Genomic DNA, 17,500 nt, shown 5'->3' on the forward strand with positions numbered 1-17,500 from the left:
AAATGGAGTTCGCTCCACAAAAGTGAGTTTTTACATATTCATAAACGCTTTCGGGTTCAGAGTTCAAACCTCGGACATGTGGAGCATGGACATTGCTGTAAAATGTCAAACTTTGACTCATAATTGTTGCCAGTAGAGGTTGATGTCAACGCGCGGTTCATGTCGTGACGCTTTAACTCCATTATGCATAAAAAAACATGCATATAATGCACAATTTTTTTTCAGAGTGAATTTTTTCACATTTCAGAGTGAATTATTGTTTTTTACAGTTATTCTCATTTTAAAAATCACAAAAATGTCTAATTCAAAACAGAAATTAGAAAAAAGTAACGTTTTATTTTATCACAAAATTTTCTTTTCAAAAAATGATATATAATAGAAAATATATATAATAATTTTAGAAATGAATTAGAAATACAAACATGAGTAAAATTCATTACTTTAATGAAATGTGGTTAATTGTCATGAATGTTTAGCACAATAAAAGTGCACAAATATTGGATGAATAATTTTGATATCGTTTTTATTAACCTTGTTCAGTAATACATTTGAGTGATTTATTTCTTTAATGTATTTTGATTTTATTATGACTAAAATACTTTTACCACTAAATCCTCATTGTAATGATATATTGATAATGATTATACAGGTCCTTCTCAAAAAATTAGCATATTGTGATATAGTTCATTATTTTCCATAATGTAATGATAAAAATTAAACTTTCATATATTTTAGATTCATTGCACTCCAACTGAAATATTTCAGGTCTTTTATTGTTTTAATACTGATGATTTTGGCACACAGCTCATGAAAACCCACAATTCCTTTCTCAAAAAATGAGCATATCATGAAAAGGTTCTCTTAACGAGCGATTAACCTAATCATCTGAATCAACTAATGAACTCTAAACACCTGCAAAAGATTCCTGAGGCTTTTAAAAACTCCCAGCCTGGTTCATTACTCAAAACCGCAATCATGGGTAAGACTGCCGACCTGACTGCTGTCCAGAAGGCCATCATTGACACCCTCAAGCGAGAGGGGAAGACACAGAAAGACATTTCTGAACGAATAGGCTGTTCCCAGAGTGCTGTAAGGCACCTCAGTGGGAAGTCTGTGGGAAGGAAAAAGTGTGGCAAAAAACACTGAGGAAGATTGTGGAGAAGGACCGACTCCAGACCTTGGGGGACCTGCGGAAGCAGTGGACTGAGTCTGGAGTAGAAACATCCAGAGCCGCCGTGCACAGGCGTGAGCAGGAAATGGGCTACAGGTGCCGCATTCCCCAGGTCAAGCCACTTTTGGGCTACAGAGAAGCAGCACTGGACTGTTGCTCAGCGGTCCAAAGTACTTTTTTTGGATGAAAGCTAATTTTGCATGTCATTCGGAAATCAAGGTGCCAGAGTCTGGAGGAAGACTGGAGAGAAGGAAATGCCAAAATGCCTGAAGTCCAGTGTCAAGTCCCCACAGTCAGTGATGGTCTGGGGTGCCATGTCAGCTGCTGGTGTTGGTCCGCTGTGTTTTATCAAGGGCAGGGTCAATGCAGCTCGCTATCAGGAGATTTTGGAGCACTTCATGCTTCCATCTGCTGAAAAGCTTTATGGAGATGAAGATTTGGTTTTTCAGCACGACCTGGCACCTGCTCACAGTGCCAAAACCACTGGTAAATGGTTTACTGACCATGGTATTACTGTGCTCAATTGGCCTGCCAACTCTCCTGACCTGAACCCCATAGAGAACCTGTGGGATATTGTGAAGAGAAAGTTGAGAGACGCGAGACCCATTGGGCCACTGAATCTGCTTAACGACAACAGCTGGGGCAACAGCCTTAGTCCTAATGGGTTGTTATCGTGGCTATCAAAATCCAGTGTTCGGTATTTTGCATACGTGAGTTTTTGTTGTAGCAGGCTATTGTAGATGGCTATTAAATTTTTTTTTTAAAGTTGTGTACTGTGCTAATTAATTGAGACTTCTTACAGCTCTTACAGGTTGTTGGCCTTGTTTGTCTCGTTGCTTCTACTGCTCTCCCCTTTTTTGTAAGTCGCTTTGGATAAAAGCGTCTGCTAAACGATTAAATGTAAATGTAAGACCCAACACTCTGGATGAGCTTAAGGCCGCTATCGAAGCATCCTGGGCCTCCAGAACACCTCAGCAGTGCCACAGGCTGATCGCCTCCACGCCGCACTGAAGCAGTCATTTCTGCTAAAGGATTCCCCACCAAGTATTGAGTGCAAAACTGAACATAATTATTTAAAGGTTGACTTTTTTTGTATTAAAAACACTTTCCTCTTATTGGTCGGATGAAATATGCTATTTTTTGAGAAGGGCCTGAATATATAAAAGTAAAGAAAGCACAAGTCAAATATCTAAGTAATTGGAGCATATTAAAGCCAAGAAAAAGAGACTAAATTAAAGGGGATTTTAAAACGAACGCAACAAGCCAATGTTTTCCTTGCTTTGGCATCCTTCGATACAGAACGTGTTTGAAGATAATGTTTAAATTCAATGAGAATAACTTTGAAAAGTGGAGCTTTTTGTAAATACTATGTTTCGTATTTTTCTGTTTGAAATACATTGACTTTCACTATATTTATTATTTGTGCCATTAAACACTTAAATATTTATACCTATTATATAATATAAATATAATTTATAATTTATATATTTAATGAATTTTAATGTTTTTGAACCATGTATAGGCTTAATAAAATATAATATACTTTTTTATCTGTATAATAATTGAATTATTTAATATTTATATCTATTATATAATATAAATATAATTTATAATTTATATATTTAATGAATTTTAAGGTTTTTGAACCATGTATAGGCTTAATAAAATATAATATACTTTTTTATCTGTATAATAATTGAATTATTTATAATTAAAATGTTCTTTTCATATCGTCATGTATAAATTTGTATCATTTAAATTTCATGTGTTGACCTTTGACCTTTGACTCCCCGCAGAATTACGCTGACGGCTCTCAGTACGGTCACATGCCCGGCCGGGACCTAGGGTCACATGACAGCATTTCTCCGCCGTACGCCAACTCCAGATTAGCAGGTAAGAGCAACTCTCCTGCCGCTGAGCATTATGGGATTGCTGGTTTTTTTATTGGCTTCCATTGGGAATGATGCTGCGTCCCAGTTCGCCTCCTTATACTACGTCCTAAAAGTATGTACTCTTTTTTTGAAGAAAATGTACATATTTATGAGTGTGTAGCAGAAAAGTACGCCAGCTTTGGGACTACTTCGTCATCTTTAAGGGACTCTGTCGCTTAGTTACGGGCATCCCATAACCGTTTATCTGCCCTGTCAATCATCACACAGTTCAAATCCTCCACATTGAGTTTAATCTCCTGCCGTATCGGAGAGAAATGGAGCCGCTCGTTGATCTGCCGTGTGTGTGTCTTTAATGCAGAGACTCTCCTCGTGTGTTTGCAGTTTAAATATAATGATGCATTTAAACTAGGGCCGGGATTCGATTTATCTAATTAATTCGAGGCTTTGTAATGAATTAATCGAAATTAATCGCATTTTAATTGCATATAAATATTTGACCTGAAAACAGAGAGAAGTAATTCTAGATTGTGGGTGTCTTAGTTTCATTTTTGGGCTCTTTTTTTCTATAGTTTGTCGTTTTACAAGCGTATTATGCGGTAAAATGCACCGGGCCAGGTCACATCACACTCATTTACCCACAATGCCGTGCTTTGCCGCTGGCTGTCTCTGTCTCGTCCAGTGAGCAAATGGTCAGTGAGTCAGATAATCGGCCCACACTAATTAAGCTGGACTCAAACCATGCCAACTCTAATATGAGCATGAGCCCATCTCCCGCCTTCAAGAAACCTTAAAGGAACTTACAGAAGATTGTCTGCTCTTTTGCACATTGTTTTGTTGTAAAACCTCAATATTTATGTCTATTTTAGTTTTATGTTGTTACGTTTTGTTAAGGGCTGGTTGATTTATGATTTCACTTCTTGGTAACACTTTAGCATGAGGAACACATATAACTACGACTTTTGCCTCAATAAACTCCTAATTTACTGCTTATTAATAGTTAGTACGGTAGTTTTTGTAGCTTTTAAATTTAGGTATTGGGTCGGATTAAGAGATGCAGAATAAGGCATAATATATGCTTTAGAAGTACTAATAAACAGACAATATCCTAGTAATATGCATGCTAATAAGCAATGGTTAATAACTGAACCTTAAAAAGTGTTACCCACTTATTTAACCTTAGTTAGTGTGTAATGTTGCTGTTTGAGCATAAACAACATCTGCAAAGTTACAACACTCACAGTTCAGAGCAAAGGGAGAATTTTTAGGACTACAATAAACGGCTGGTAGAAACTACACGAGCTTCCTCCCGGGTTAGTGACATCACTAACCCTGAAATTTACATAAACCCCACCCCCGGGTACATGCAACAAAGGGGGTGAGATTATCATGGCAGAATATGCTAATCAATGATTTGAAGATTGTTAACTTATAAATTAATCAGCTAGTCATTCAGAAACGTCATGTCTCATTCTACATTCAGTCACTCATTCTTCTTCTTGAGTCTCTCCATCATTGTCCAACTCCGGATTGAACACAAAAGGCTGAACAGTTTTATTGCGTGTCTGCATGAGGTCATCGGTGCTGCTAACACAAGCTCTTGAAGCTCCGTCCCTTGAGCAGCAGCTCATTTGCATTTAAAGGAACACACACAAAAATGGCACGTTTTTGCTCAAAAGTGGAAATTTTAACATTCTATAAAAAAATTATCTGAGCTAAAATTTCATTTGGGGACATCAGAGCCGTATTTTACAAAAAACATGTTACGATACGTTGTTACGCTACGTTATATTACGATACGTTGTTACGCTACATTATGTTACGATACGTTGTTACGCTACATTATGTTACGATACGTTGTTACTCTACATTATGTTACGATACGTTGTTACGCTACATTATGTTACGATACGTTGTTACTCTACATTATGTTACGATACGTTGTTACGTTACATTATGTTACTCTACATTATATTACGATACGTTGTTACTCTACATTATGTTACGATACGTTGTTACGCTACATTATGTTACGATACGTTGTTACTCTACATTATGTTACGATACGTTGTTACTCTACATTATGTTACGATACGTTGTTACGTTACATTATGTTACTCTACATTATATTACGATACGTTGTTACTCTACATTATGTTACGATACGTTGTTACGCTACATTATGTTACGATACGTTGTTACTCTACATTATGTTACGATACGTTGTTACTCTACATTATGTTACGATACGTTGTTACTCTACATTGTTACGATACGTTGTTACTCTACATTATGTTACGATACGTTGTTACTCTACATTATGTTACGATACGTTGTTACTCTACATTATGTTACGATGCGTTGTTACGCTACGTTATATTACGATACGTTGTTACGCTACGTTATGTTACGATACGTTGTTACGCTACTTTATGTTAGGTTACGTTGTTACGCTAAGTTATGTTACGATACGTTGTTACGCTACGTTATGTTTCGATACGTTGTTACGCTACGTTATGTTACGATACATTGTTATGCTACATTATGTTACGATACCTTGTTACGCTACATTATGTTATGATACGTTGTTACGCTACGTTATGTTTCGATACGTTGTTACGCTACGTTATGTTACGATACATTGTTATGCTACATTATGTTACGATACGTTGTTACGCTACGTTATATTACGATACGTTGTTACGCTACATTATGTTACGATACGTTGTTATGCTACGTTATGTTACGATACGTTGTTACGCTACTTTATGTTACGATACGTTGTTACGCTACGTTAGTTTCGATACGTTGTTACGCTACGTTATGTTACGATACGTTGTTACGCTACATTATGTTACGATACGTTGTTACGCAACATTATGTTACGATACGTTGTTACGCAACATTATGTTACGATACGTTGTTACGCAACATTATGTTACGATACGTTGTTACTCTACATTGTTACGATACGTTGTTACGCTACGTTATGTTACGATACGTTGTTACGCTACATTATGTTACGATACGTTGTTACGCAACATTATGTTACGATACGTTGTTACTCTACATTGTTACGATACGTTGTTACGATACGTTATGTTACGATACGTTGTTACGCTACATTATGTTACAATACGTTGTTACGCAACATTATGTTACGATACGTTGTTACTCTACATTGTTACGATACGTTGTTACGCTACATTATGTTACGATACGTTGTTACTCTACAGTGTTACGATACGTTGTTATGCTACGTTATGTTACGATACGTTGTTATGCTACATTGTTACGATACGTTGTTACTCTACATTGTTACGATACGTTGTTACTCTACATTGTTACGATACGTTGTTACGCTACGTTATGTTACGATACGTTGTTACGCTACTTTATGTTACGATACGTTGTTACGCTAAGTTATGTTACGATACGTTGTTACGCTAAGTTGTTACTAGGGCTGGGACAACGCGTCGACGTCATCGATGACGTCGACGCAAAAAATACGTCGACGCAAAATATGCGCGTCGGTTCGTCAGACTCAAAATAAAGATGGCGGCGCCGGAGAGTAGTAGCAACCATAGATGTACATAATAAAGTATATTATGTAATTAAGTATATTATTTATTATGTATATCTATGGTAGCAACACGAGTGGCTCCTCAGACTTTCAGAAGTGCAAGGCTTGCGGGTTGGCCACAGTTTATGGGGTTGGCGCGCGGTGCGCACGGAGCATCACAGGCATGCGCGCACGCGTTTTGTTGTCACGGCTACATAAACAAATTTCTGCACACAGGAAGACAGATGTTTTGGTAATATTTTATGTATTTTAATCACAAAAACAAACGTTTGCATCAAGTGAAAGCATCGGACACATTGGCTACGTTACCTACATAATAAGCTGTTTTAAATTTAAAATGTTCAATGTCTAATCGCGCTGATGTGACCGAGGGTATCCATCATCTAAGTGAGCAGTTTCATCCCAGGACTATTCCGGTTTTAAACGGAATATTGGCGCCCATAATGCACGCTACATGTAACTTTTTTCACTGTCATATGCCGCGGATGCGCGTGGCGTTTCTGTTGCGGATCAGCCACGGGGCTGTGTGGCGTTTTCTCTGCCTCTGCACACTAGAAGCGTGCAAACTACTAGCGTGTCTGACGCGGCGCTGCTGCTGCTATTGATGCGGAGGGAAGCCCTATTCCTAATGTTAAACATAAATAGCCTACTGATACAGCAAAGAAAACGTCGGGAGTAGCCACATATCTATGGTATTGACGGCAAAATAGGCTACAGAATATTTCGTTCTGTATTGACAGTTGCAATATTTCAAAATCGATAATTGACGTTTTTTATTATTACAATTAGGCCTATTTATGTAAACCTACAGACTTTCAAACATGAAAATGTAATTTAATAATATGTATTCGTGTCAAAATGATATATAAACATCTTTTCCTAATCTATTTGGCCCGGAGGAGACGCTCCCAACACACGTGAAAAATAGGCGCTCTTCTATTTCCAGCATGCACGCTTTTTCCGCGCGTCACAGTCAGTGTGCAGAACCTGTTAACATGTGAGCCGAAACAAAAACAGACACGCCACGCAGCCGAGACGCTCACGCTTGCAGTGTGTCCCCGGATTTGATTAACCAACTTGTTGATATTTAATCGATGGGCATAGCCTGTAGGCTGAGTTGCATACATAGAAAAATCGTATAATATGTTTCTTTGTTGTAGGTTAATACTTATTTATTTGTGTGTGTGTGTGTGTGTGTGTGTGTGCGTGTGTGCGTGTGTGTGTGTGCGTGTGTGTGTGTGTGTGTGTGTGTAGCCTACTTTATGTTTTCAAGGTTTTATTGAATGCATTGCTCTTGTATAGTCTTACTTTGGAATTTTAAGAGCAATAAACATATATTGCAATGTTAAGGAATTCGTTTTTTCATTCAGATAATTAAATCAACATGTATAAATTGCTATTAGGCAATTAATGGGGAGATAATCGGTAATCGAATCGAATCGTAACCGAATCGGACAGGAATAATTAATCGTTAGATTAATCGATGCATCGAAAAAATAATCGCTAGATTAATCGTTTAAAAAATAATCGTTTATCCCAGCCCTAGTTGTTACGATACGTTGTTACGTTACACGGATTGTTTTTAATTTTTTATTTCAAAGAACTCAAAATTTTAAGGCAACTTTTTTTCCAAATATTTTTTACAGTGTAGAATTATGAGAGTCATATGATGGCAGTTTTGGATTTATAAATAGTGAAATTAAGGTGTGTGTTGAACATTACTGGAAGTGTTTGGTCCACAGCTTAAATTCCACACAGTCAGAACTCAAATGTGAACTTTAACGCTGTTTTTTGAATGTAAACATTTTATTTTATTGTTTAATATGTTTTATTTAATATTATTATTCATATATAATGGATTAAAAATTTTTTTTATATGTTTATTTAGTTTAGTATATATACAAACTGTAAAAGAAATGTGTTGATTTTTGTTGGTTTAACTTAGAAAAGTCAGTAACCTGGTTGCCTTAAAATTTTGAGTTTATTGAACTTAAAAATTTGAGTTGATACAATGAAGGAAATTTGTTTAATAAATAGAAACTCAAAATATTATTGTATCTGAACCACATAAAAAATTTAATAAATCATGAAAATAGCACAATTTGGCTCCGTCATCACAAATAAAACACACAATTACCCAATATGCTTACACAATCTGATGATAATATTTTAATAAAGGTGGTCGAATCTCAAAAATGTTCATTATATTAACTCAAAATTTTAAGGCAACCAGGTACCTTTTTTTCTAAATAATTTTTTACAGTGTTTATATATATTTTCTTTTTCCTAATGACTCATTTTAATTTCTTCTAAGTTTGTTCTGGGTTGCTTATATGGGGAGAGGCAGAAGTAAATAACTACATTTGTTCTTGCAAATTATAATAATTATTTTAAAAAAGCAGGTTGCAAATAATGTTTACAGCAGATCTTTTTCGAGAACAGTTCTCATCACACACTCGTACACAGAAGTGTTAGTGTGGTTTTATATTGATCTCTCGGGTTCAGTTCGAACAAACACTTTATGCCAAAAAACCTTCACGTTTAATTGGTTATTTTAAAAACAATTCTAGTGATAGAATATGTTTACAAGCTATTCATTAATAAAACAAATAAAATAATTAAAGCTTAATCCATAAAATGATCCCCTGATGGAACTTCTGAAAGCTTCTAAATATGATGCGTCTGACGGAACGCTTTAAGATTCCATACATTCCATATTTAGGGTTAAAGACCCGCGTATTGTTTCCTATTCATGTCCTCGTGGCTTATTGAGTGTGTGTGTGTGTGTGTGTGTGTGTGTGCGTGCGTGCGTGCGTGCGTGTGTGCGTGTGTGTGTGTGTGTGTGTTAATGGACATAATCAAAACATTGGCTGAAGTCTGTAATAATGGCGAGGTGTTTAATAAGGACTAATCACAGCGGAATAGCGGCTCACTTTTAGGATGTTTTTTTTGGCATTGGAGGGCCGGCTGTGTGTGTGTGTGTGTGTGTGTGTGTGTGTGTGTGTGTGTGTGTGTGTGTGTGTGTGTGTGTGTGTGTGTGTGTGTGTGTGTGTGTGTGTGTGTGTGTGTGTGTGTGTGTGTGTGTGTGTGTGTGTGTGTGTGTGTGTGTGTGTGTGTGTGTGTGTGTGTGTGTGTGTGTGTGTGTGAGCAGGTGCAGTCCACACTAGCACACTGTTCTCCTCCTGTCATGTACCTGCTAAATGAAGCACACAAAAGTTCCAGACTGGTAAGCAGGTTTGGTCTCTGCGAGGCCCAGTTAAGAAGCGCCGGATTCTTGTTGTCTCCTGCAAGCACTTTTCAGACACAAATACTTTATTGCTGTTTATTCAGCAAGCATTTTTTTCCTGTCGGCCTGCAGTATTTTATGCATATAGAGAAGTTTGTTTGAAAAGTGCTGACCTCTGTGATTGCTCATAATTTATTAGAGGACTTTTTCTGAAATGATGTGGAATAATAAAAAAAGATGATAGTGACTGTGTTTTGCTTTCTGAGCAACAATAAGCCTCGCCTCACGTCTGTGGTATTTCATCTGAGGTGAGGTCTTTTAAAAGTTATTATAAAAATATATAATTATATATATTAAAAATAAGTGCAGGGATTTAAATTATTTCATAATTAGGTTTCATTTGTTAATATCATTATAGATTATTATTTGTGTATTTTATAAATAAAGAAGTAATTTAATTAAAATAATATTACATTTAGAGCTCATATGTAAAGGTTTATTATTGTTTGTTTTAGGTTTTGATCAAAATATAAAGTAAAATATATTTTTAATGAATGTACTTTAGCTATATTATATTTTTTTCTTCATTTTTTAAAATTATTTTAAAATATTATTCATGTATTTAATTTTTTTTTTTTTATTTTAGAAATAAAAATTATATTTATATATTATACAAATTATATAGTATTGTTTATATTTTTGTAGTAATTTAATCAAAACTTAACTAAATTAAAAAATGTATTATAACTTAATTTTAAAAAGCAATGTGTATTTTACATCATTATATTATATTATATTATATTATATTATATTATATTATATTATATTATATTATATTATATTATATTATATTATATTATATTATATTATATTATATTTTATTAAACATTTAATTTGTTAATTTATTAATATAATAATATTAAGTACAAACATATATGTAAATGTGTTTTGTAGAGTTTGACATCTGCTACACTGTGTGTTTGGCTTCTATGGTACTTGGAACACACACACACACACACACACACACACACACACACACACACACACATACGTTAGGTTTTTGTGAATTGTGGGGACTTTCCATCGGGATAATGGTTTTTATACTGTACAGACTGTACATCCTATCCCCCTATAGTGTCCATCACACACACACACACACACACACACACACACACACACACACACACACAGAGAGAGAGAGAGAGAGAGAGAGAGAGAGAGAGAGAGAGAGAGAGAGAGAGAGAGAGAGAGAGAGAGTGACAGTGAGCCGATGATCTTCTGGGACTCTGAGGTGTAAATTGACCATAAGCTCAAATCTAAAGCGATCGTCTCAGAGCTGAACTCACCTCAACTTCAACATTCATCCAGTATTAGCTTTATTGATTTTCTTTAAATTGTTTTTATTATTATTTCTTCTCTTAGGAATAAAAAGTGATAACAAAAAACACAATACTGATTTATTTTAATTTCAGGGATGCTTCATTTTGAACAAGTAGCCAAATTGATCCAAAATGTTAAAAGCAAAGTCAATCTAAAATAATGCTGCATTAAAATCATCATCAGTATTAAAGCTTTGAATCATTACATCAAGCATTAGAAATACATTTGGGTCCAAAAATAACAAAAACTACGACTTTATTCAGCATTGGCTTCTCTTCCGCGTTTGTGTTCAATCCTCAAATAAAGATTCAAACGGTTATGAATCAGTGAATCGATTCATGATTTGGATCGCCAATGTCACGTGATTTCAGCAGTTTGACTCACGATCCGAATCATGAATCGATTCGCTGATTCATAACCGTTTGAATCTTTATTTGAGGATTGAACACAAACGCGGAAGAGAAGACGATGCTGAATAAAGTCGTAGTTTTTGTTATTTTTGGACCCAAATGTATTTCCGATGCTTCAAGAGACTCTAATTAACCCACTGATGTCTCATATGGACTACTCTGATGATGTTTTTATTCCCTTTCTGGACATGGACAGTATAGTGTGCATACACTTGCATACGCTCTCAGACTAAATCTAAAATATCTTAAACTGTGTGTGAAGATGAACGGAGGTCTTACGGGTGTGGGACGACATTAGGGGGAGGAGTTAATGACTGACATTTCATTTTTTGGGTGAACTAGCCCTTTAATTCATATTTTGAAGTAAATTATAGCTGCACCTGGTACATTTCCACAAGTGATATACACCGATCAGGCATAACATTATGACAGGTGAATAACACTGATTATCTCTTCATCATGGCTCCTGTTAGTGGGTGGGATATATTAGGCAGCAAGTGAACATTTTGTCCTCAGAGTTGATGTGTTAGAAGCAGGAGAAATGGGCAAGCGTAAGGATTAGAGCGAGTTTGGCCAGATTGTGACGGCTAGACGACTGGGTCAGAGCATCTCCAAAACTGCAGCTCTTGTGGGCTGTTCCCGGTCTGCAGTGGTCAGTATCTATCAAAAGTGCTCCAAGGAAGGACCAGTGGAGAACCGGCCACAGGGTCATGGGCGGCCAAGGCTCATTGATGCACGTGGGGAGCGAAGGCTGGCATCTGGAATGCAGGCTATTTTGGGAGAATCCTGATATTCCTGGTAGAAAGGGTCTGATTGGTCCACTGCTTTAGGACACGCCTCTAAACTTTGACCAGCTGCTAATCAGAGCGAAAGACACACTATTATTATTATTATTATTGATATGTTGATGATCTCAAAATGAGTGCAAGGAATATAAATTTTTTTAAAAAATATTTTTTAAATTCCATTTCATTTTAATAGCCCAAATTTCATTTAAGATTCTAAGTTTTTGTTCTTAAAACTCTTGATGTTGAATGTTGATTATTTCCTCATGTTCTCCATTGTTGCGGCTCCTCTCTTCCCAGTCTGTCAGTAACGCTCTGTTTAGTTCTGTCTCTATGAAGCCCCTCCTTCTGAAACGCACACTGCGCTCTGATTGGTCGGCTGGAGCAGTGTGTTGTGATTGGTGTTTGGGAAATGTCCCGCCCCCTACCACAACCGCCAGTCTCAACACATGACTAACTAACTCAGCCAGGCCCCGCCCCTTTATTCTGCATATTAATTATTTAAATGAGGAATGTGTTCTTAAGACTATACCGGCTTCAGGATTACACTGATATAGAGAATCAACACACTAAAGAAAGATGATAAAAAAGCATAATAGGACCTGTTAATGCACAAAAAGTACCAAAGTACAGTCATGGTAGCATGAATGATTACCATAGTGTATGTGTTCGTGTATAAGTGTGTGTGTGTGTGTTTGATGAAGACATCAGGTCAAGCTCAGTCAGGCAGGAACTACAGATGAGCCCTCGCGGGAGCGGGCCAGGCCGTTCATGTAGGACCACGCATGTGTGTGTGTGTGTGTGTGTGTGAATGCGTGTGCAGATGAGCCCTCGCGGGAGCAGCGCCGGGTCGCTCATGTAGGACCGTGTGTGTGTGTGTGTGTGTGTGTGACAGACTGTGAAATGACGCGTTGTTGCGCGGCTGGGCTGCACCTGGGCCCTTCAGTCCTGATGGATCGGTTTGGTCATGTGTAATAGCCCCATCTGCCGCGCCTTGTTTTTCTTTTTTACTGATAAACACAGATCCCAGCGGCTGAGCCACATCAACTGGATTCTGTCGCTTTCCCCGACCGGAAAGAAAAGTGCAAAAGCACAGAGGTTGGGTTATTATTAAAAAAGTGGAAAGTAGAATGAGATTTTAAACCGTATCCTTGGAGACGAGTTGCATGCGCGAGTGTGTGTGTGTATGTGTATGTGTGTGTGTGTGTGTTAATGAGCGGTGCACATCTAACTGAAGGGTTTTGGAGCTCGGCTCCATAATGACTTTTATTACAGCCAGGAGTTTCTGTAACCAAGCCAATTCTTAATTAAAGTCGCTGACATCATGCTGTAGTAATTAAGGACTGCATTAATTAAGCTGCTTTTTTCTTTTTTCCTTTTTTTTTTTTTTTTTTGGCGGGTTATTTTTCGGTGTGTCAGCCGCGTCGACGTCAACCCGGGATCGGACGGACGAGGAAACTTTCCCGGGATGGCAAGTTCCTCGGACTCTGCTCCGATCATATCTGTGCATTCTGATAGCTAATTATGCTTCGGAGAACATCGACAGCTGCATTCATCATCATAAAACGTAATAATTAATGACATTCCGACAAAGAAAAATATGTAAATGAGCGCTCATTAGCATTTTCATATTCAGCTTCGATAATGCTTTTGCTGACAAGGCTGTAATTAATGAAAATGCATGTCGCAGGCAGGAGATTGGATCGGCTTCATTCCACGCACAATTCCCAAATGCTGGCATTATGGAAAACGAGGAGTGCTGCCAACTTTTTGGGGGGCGAAAAAAAACTGAAAGCACCCGTATGCAAATGAGATGCTGGCACGAAGCGCTTAACCCCTTCCATCCCTGCGATCCGGCCTGATGTGTGTTTAAAGAGAGAGGGAGACGCGGGAATGCTGCTGGGAATGTCGGAGTGCGTTTGGGAATCCTCCGACGCACCTGTCCGTCCATCCGCTGAGCCGAAACGCGGCTGCGCTCCGTTACGCGCGCTGTGTGTGTGTGTGTGTGTGTGTGTGTGTGTGTCGCCGGGGTGTTTGAAGACGTGCATAATGTCATGCGATTGTGTGTCCTTGAGTTAACACATTAGAAATTATGAAACCACTGTTAAAGAAGAACCCACAATGCATCAGAACACACATATCACTGCTATTGATTTAAAGAAGTGTTTGTGCATCAGCATGCATGATGTTTAATGTTTAATACAAATGCAAAAAAAGAAATGCAGTTCTTTAAAATATGAAATAACTGCATTTATTTAGCGAGATGATCTTTATTAAACATATAGGAGACAGCATACTGATGCATATTGCTTCAAACGCAGTATTTTTGGAAAGCCTGATGCATTGTGGGTTTAGAGCTGGTTTTCCATCAACAACTTTAACTAAGAATCAGCTTCCAGAAAATCCTGGCTTATTTTATTTTATTTATTATGTTTTCTATGGTCGAATAATTTAGTAAGACATTTTTAGAGAGTGCATTGCATTGAGGGATACATTAGTAGTGATTATATTATTAATATTGTTAATTATCTCACAGTCAGTGAGTGTTAATATTTTATTTGATGAAAGTTTACATTTTTTTCATATGTTTATTAGATGTGCTGTCTGCTCGGATCATGCCTTGTCTATATGCATGCAAAACTCCCATGCACACTGCAGGAATGAGCAACACACACACACACACACACACACACACACACACACACACACACACACACACACACACACACACACACACACACACACACACACACACACACACACACTGCCCCTAAACCTACCCATCACACACACACACACACACACACACACTGCCCCTAAACCTACCCATCACAGGAAACATTCTGCATTTTTACTTTCTCAAAAAAACATCATTTAGTGTTTTTAAGGCCATTTGAATTATGAGGACATTTAATATGTCCTCATAAACCACATTTATAGTGTAATACCAGTGTAATACCCATGTAGTTATACAAATTTGTGTCCTCATAAACCACATAAACAGGCTCACACACACACACACACACACACACACACACACACACACACACACACACACACACACATACACATACACCCACACACACACACACACTGCCCCTAAACCTACCCATCACACACACACACACACACACACACACACACACACACACACACACACACACACACACACACACACACACACACACACACACACACACACATTCTGCATTTTTACTTTCTCATAAAAACTCCTCCTGTGTGATTTATAAGCCTTTTGTAAAGTGGGGCCATGGGTAATGTCCTCATATTTCACCCTCTCCTGTAATACCTGTGTCATACCCATGGCATTACACACATTTGAGTCCTCATATGTCACAAACACATGCCCACACACACACACACACACACACACACACACACACACACACACACACACACACACACACACACACACACACACACACACACACACACACACACACACATTCTGCATTTTTACTTTCTCATAAAAACTCCTCCTGTGTGATTTATAAGCCTTTTGTAAAGTGGGGCCATGGGTAATGTCCTCATATTTCACCCTCTCCTGTAATACCTGTGTCATACCAATGGCATTATACACATTTGAGTCCTCATACGTCACAAAAACATACACACACACACACACACTCGCGAAACTCAGACCAATCGCGTTGGTTTCCTTCAGGTGGGTCGTGACCTGAATTTGTCACTTTTTCTTTTTTAATCCCGTGCATTAGAAGCGCAGAAAAGCAGCATAAACGAGTGAAAGACGAAACAATACGCGGTAAATGAAAAGATCTCGACGGGGAATCTCCCTCCGCAAGAGTGTGTGTTCATCTCGACAGACTGATGTGTGGATCCGCCTCCTCCGGCTGTGTGTGTGTGTGTGTGATGAGAGAAAGATGCTCGTTTTCTTTTTTTCCCCTTTGATTTTCAGGTTTAATGTCATATCTTAAATAACATGCATATCCCTTCAGATGTTTCCCACAATGCATTGCTCTCGTCTTGACCTTCACTTCCAGTGTGTTGAATGAGCCATGCTAGTGTTTGTTTTTTTTGCACAAATTTTGTTGCCCAAAAATGAAATGTCTGTCATTAACTCCTCCCCCTAATGTCGTTCCACACCCGTAAGACCTCCGTTCATCTTCACACACAGTTTAAGATATTTTAGATTTAGTCCGAGAGCGTATGCAAGTGTATGCACACTATACTGTCCATGTCCAGAAAGGGAATAAAAACATCATCAGAGTAGTCCATATGAGACATCAGTGGGTTAATTAGAGTCTCTTGAAGCATCGGAAATACATTTGGGTCCAAAAATAACAAAAACTACGACTTTATTCAGCATTGTCTTCTCTTCCGCGTTTGTGTTCAATCCTCAAATAAAGAGTCAAACGGTTATGAATCAGCGAATCGATCAATGATTCGGATCGCCAATGTCACGTGATTCAGCAGTTTGACTCACGATCCGAATCATTTTTGTTTTTATTTTTTGGACCCAAATGTATTTCCGATGCTTCAAGAGACTCTAATTAACCCACTGATGTCTCATATGGACTACTCTGATGATGTTTTTATTCCCTTTCTGGACATGGACAGTATAGTGTGCATACACTTGCATACGCTCTCGGACTAAATCTAAAATATCTTACACTGTGTGTGAAGATGAACGGAGGTCTGACGGGTGTGGAGCGACATTAGGGGGAGGAGTTAATGACAGACATTTCATTTTTGGGTGAACTAACCCTTTAACCCATCGTTGAAACGGCCATTGCATTTACAGTTGAATCTGCTGCGATGATAAAATATTCATATTTTATGTTTGCATTATTATTAATTTTCTTGCAACATATGTGGCAAAAGTTTTGACACATGCAGCACTTAAGAACAATCTGAATGTGTCGAATCGGTGCTTTCTGCACAATGGGATTGTGGGAAATTCAAGTGCACTAGTGTCGGCATTTTCCATTCATCCGGCCTCCGTGCGTCCCAAAGCCGCGGCGCTCCGAGGTGACAGACGCGGAAAAGTTGGCCTCTCCGTGCGCTTTTTGAAGTG

The 17,500-nt window shown here is 37.9% G+C and overlaps 1 protein-coding gene across 4 annotated transcripts in view; it reads left to right on the top strand.

Moving 5' to 3' along the window:
* LOC137046937 (transcription factor 4-like) overlaps positions 1-17,500 on the top strand; it is a 196,233-nt gene that overhangs the window by 540 nt on the left and 178,193 nt on the right. For all 4 annotated transcript variants that reach the window (XM_067424441.1, XM_067424439.1, XM_067424442.1 and 1 more), the window contains exons 1-2: positions 1-22; positions 2,968-3,064. The exon at positions 1-22 is cut by the window's left edge. In XM_067424441.1, the coding sequence (XP_067280542.1) occupies positions 2,998-3,064 (67 nt within the window). In that variant the 5' untranslated portion in view covers positions 1-22; positions 2,968-2,997. The remainder of the gene's footprint in view (positions 23-2,967; positions 3,065-17,500) is intronic.

This window comes from Pseudorasbora parva, chromosome 18, assembly GCF_024679245.1.
Source record: "Pseudorasbora parva isolate DD20220531a chromosome 18, ASM2467924v1, whole genome shotgun sequence".
NCBI classification, from domain to species: domain Eukaryota; kingdom Metazoa; phylum Chordata; class Actinopteri; order Cypriniformes; family Gobionidae; genus Pseudorasbora; species Pseudorasbora parva.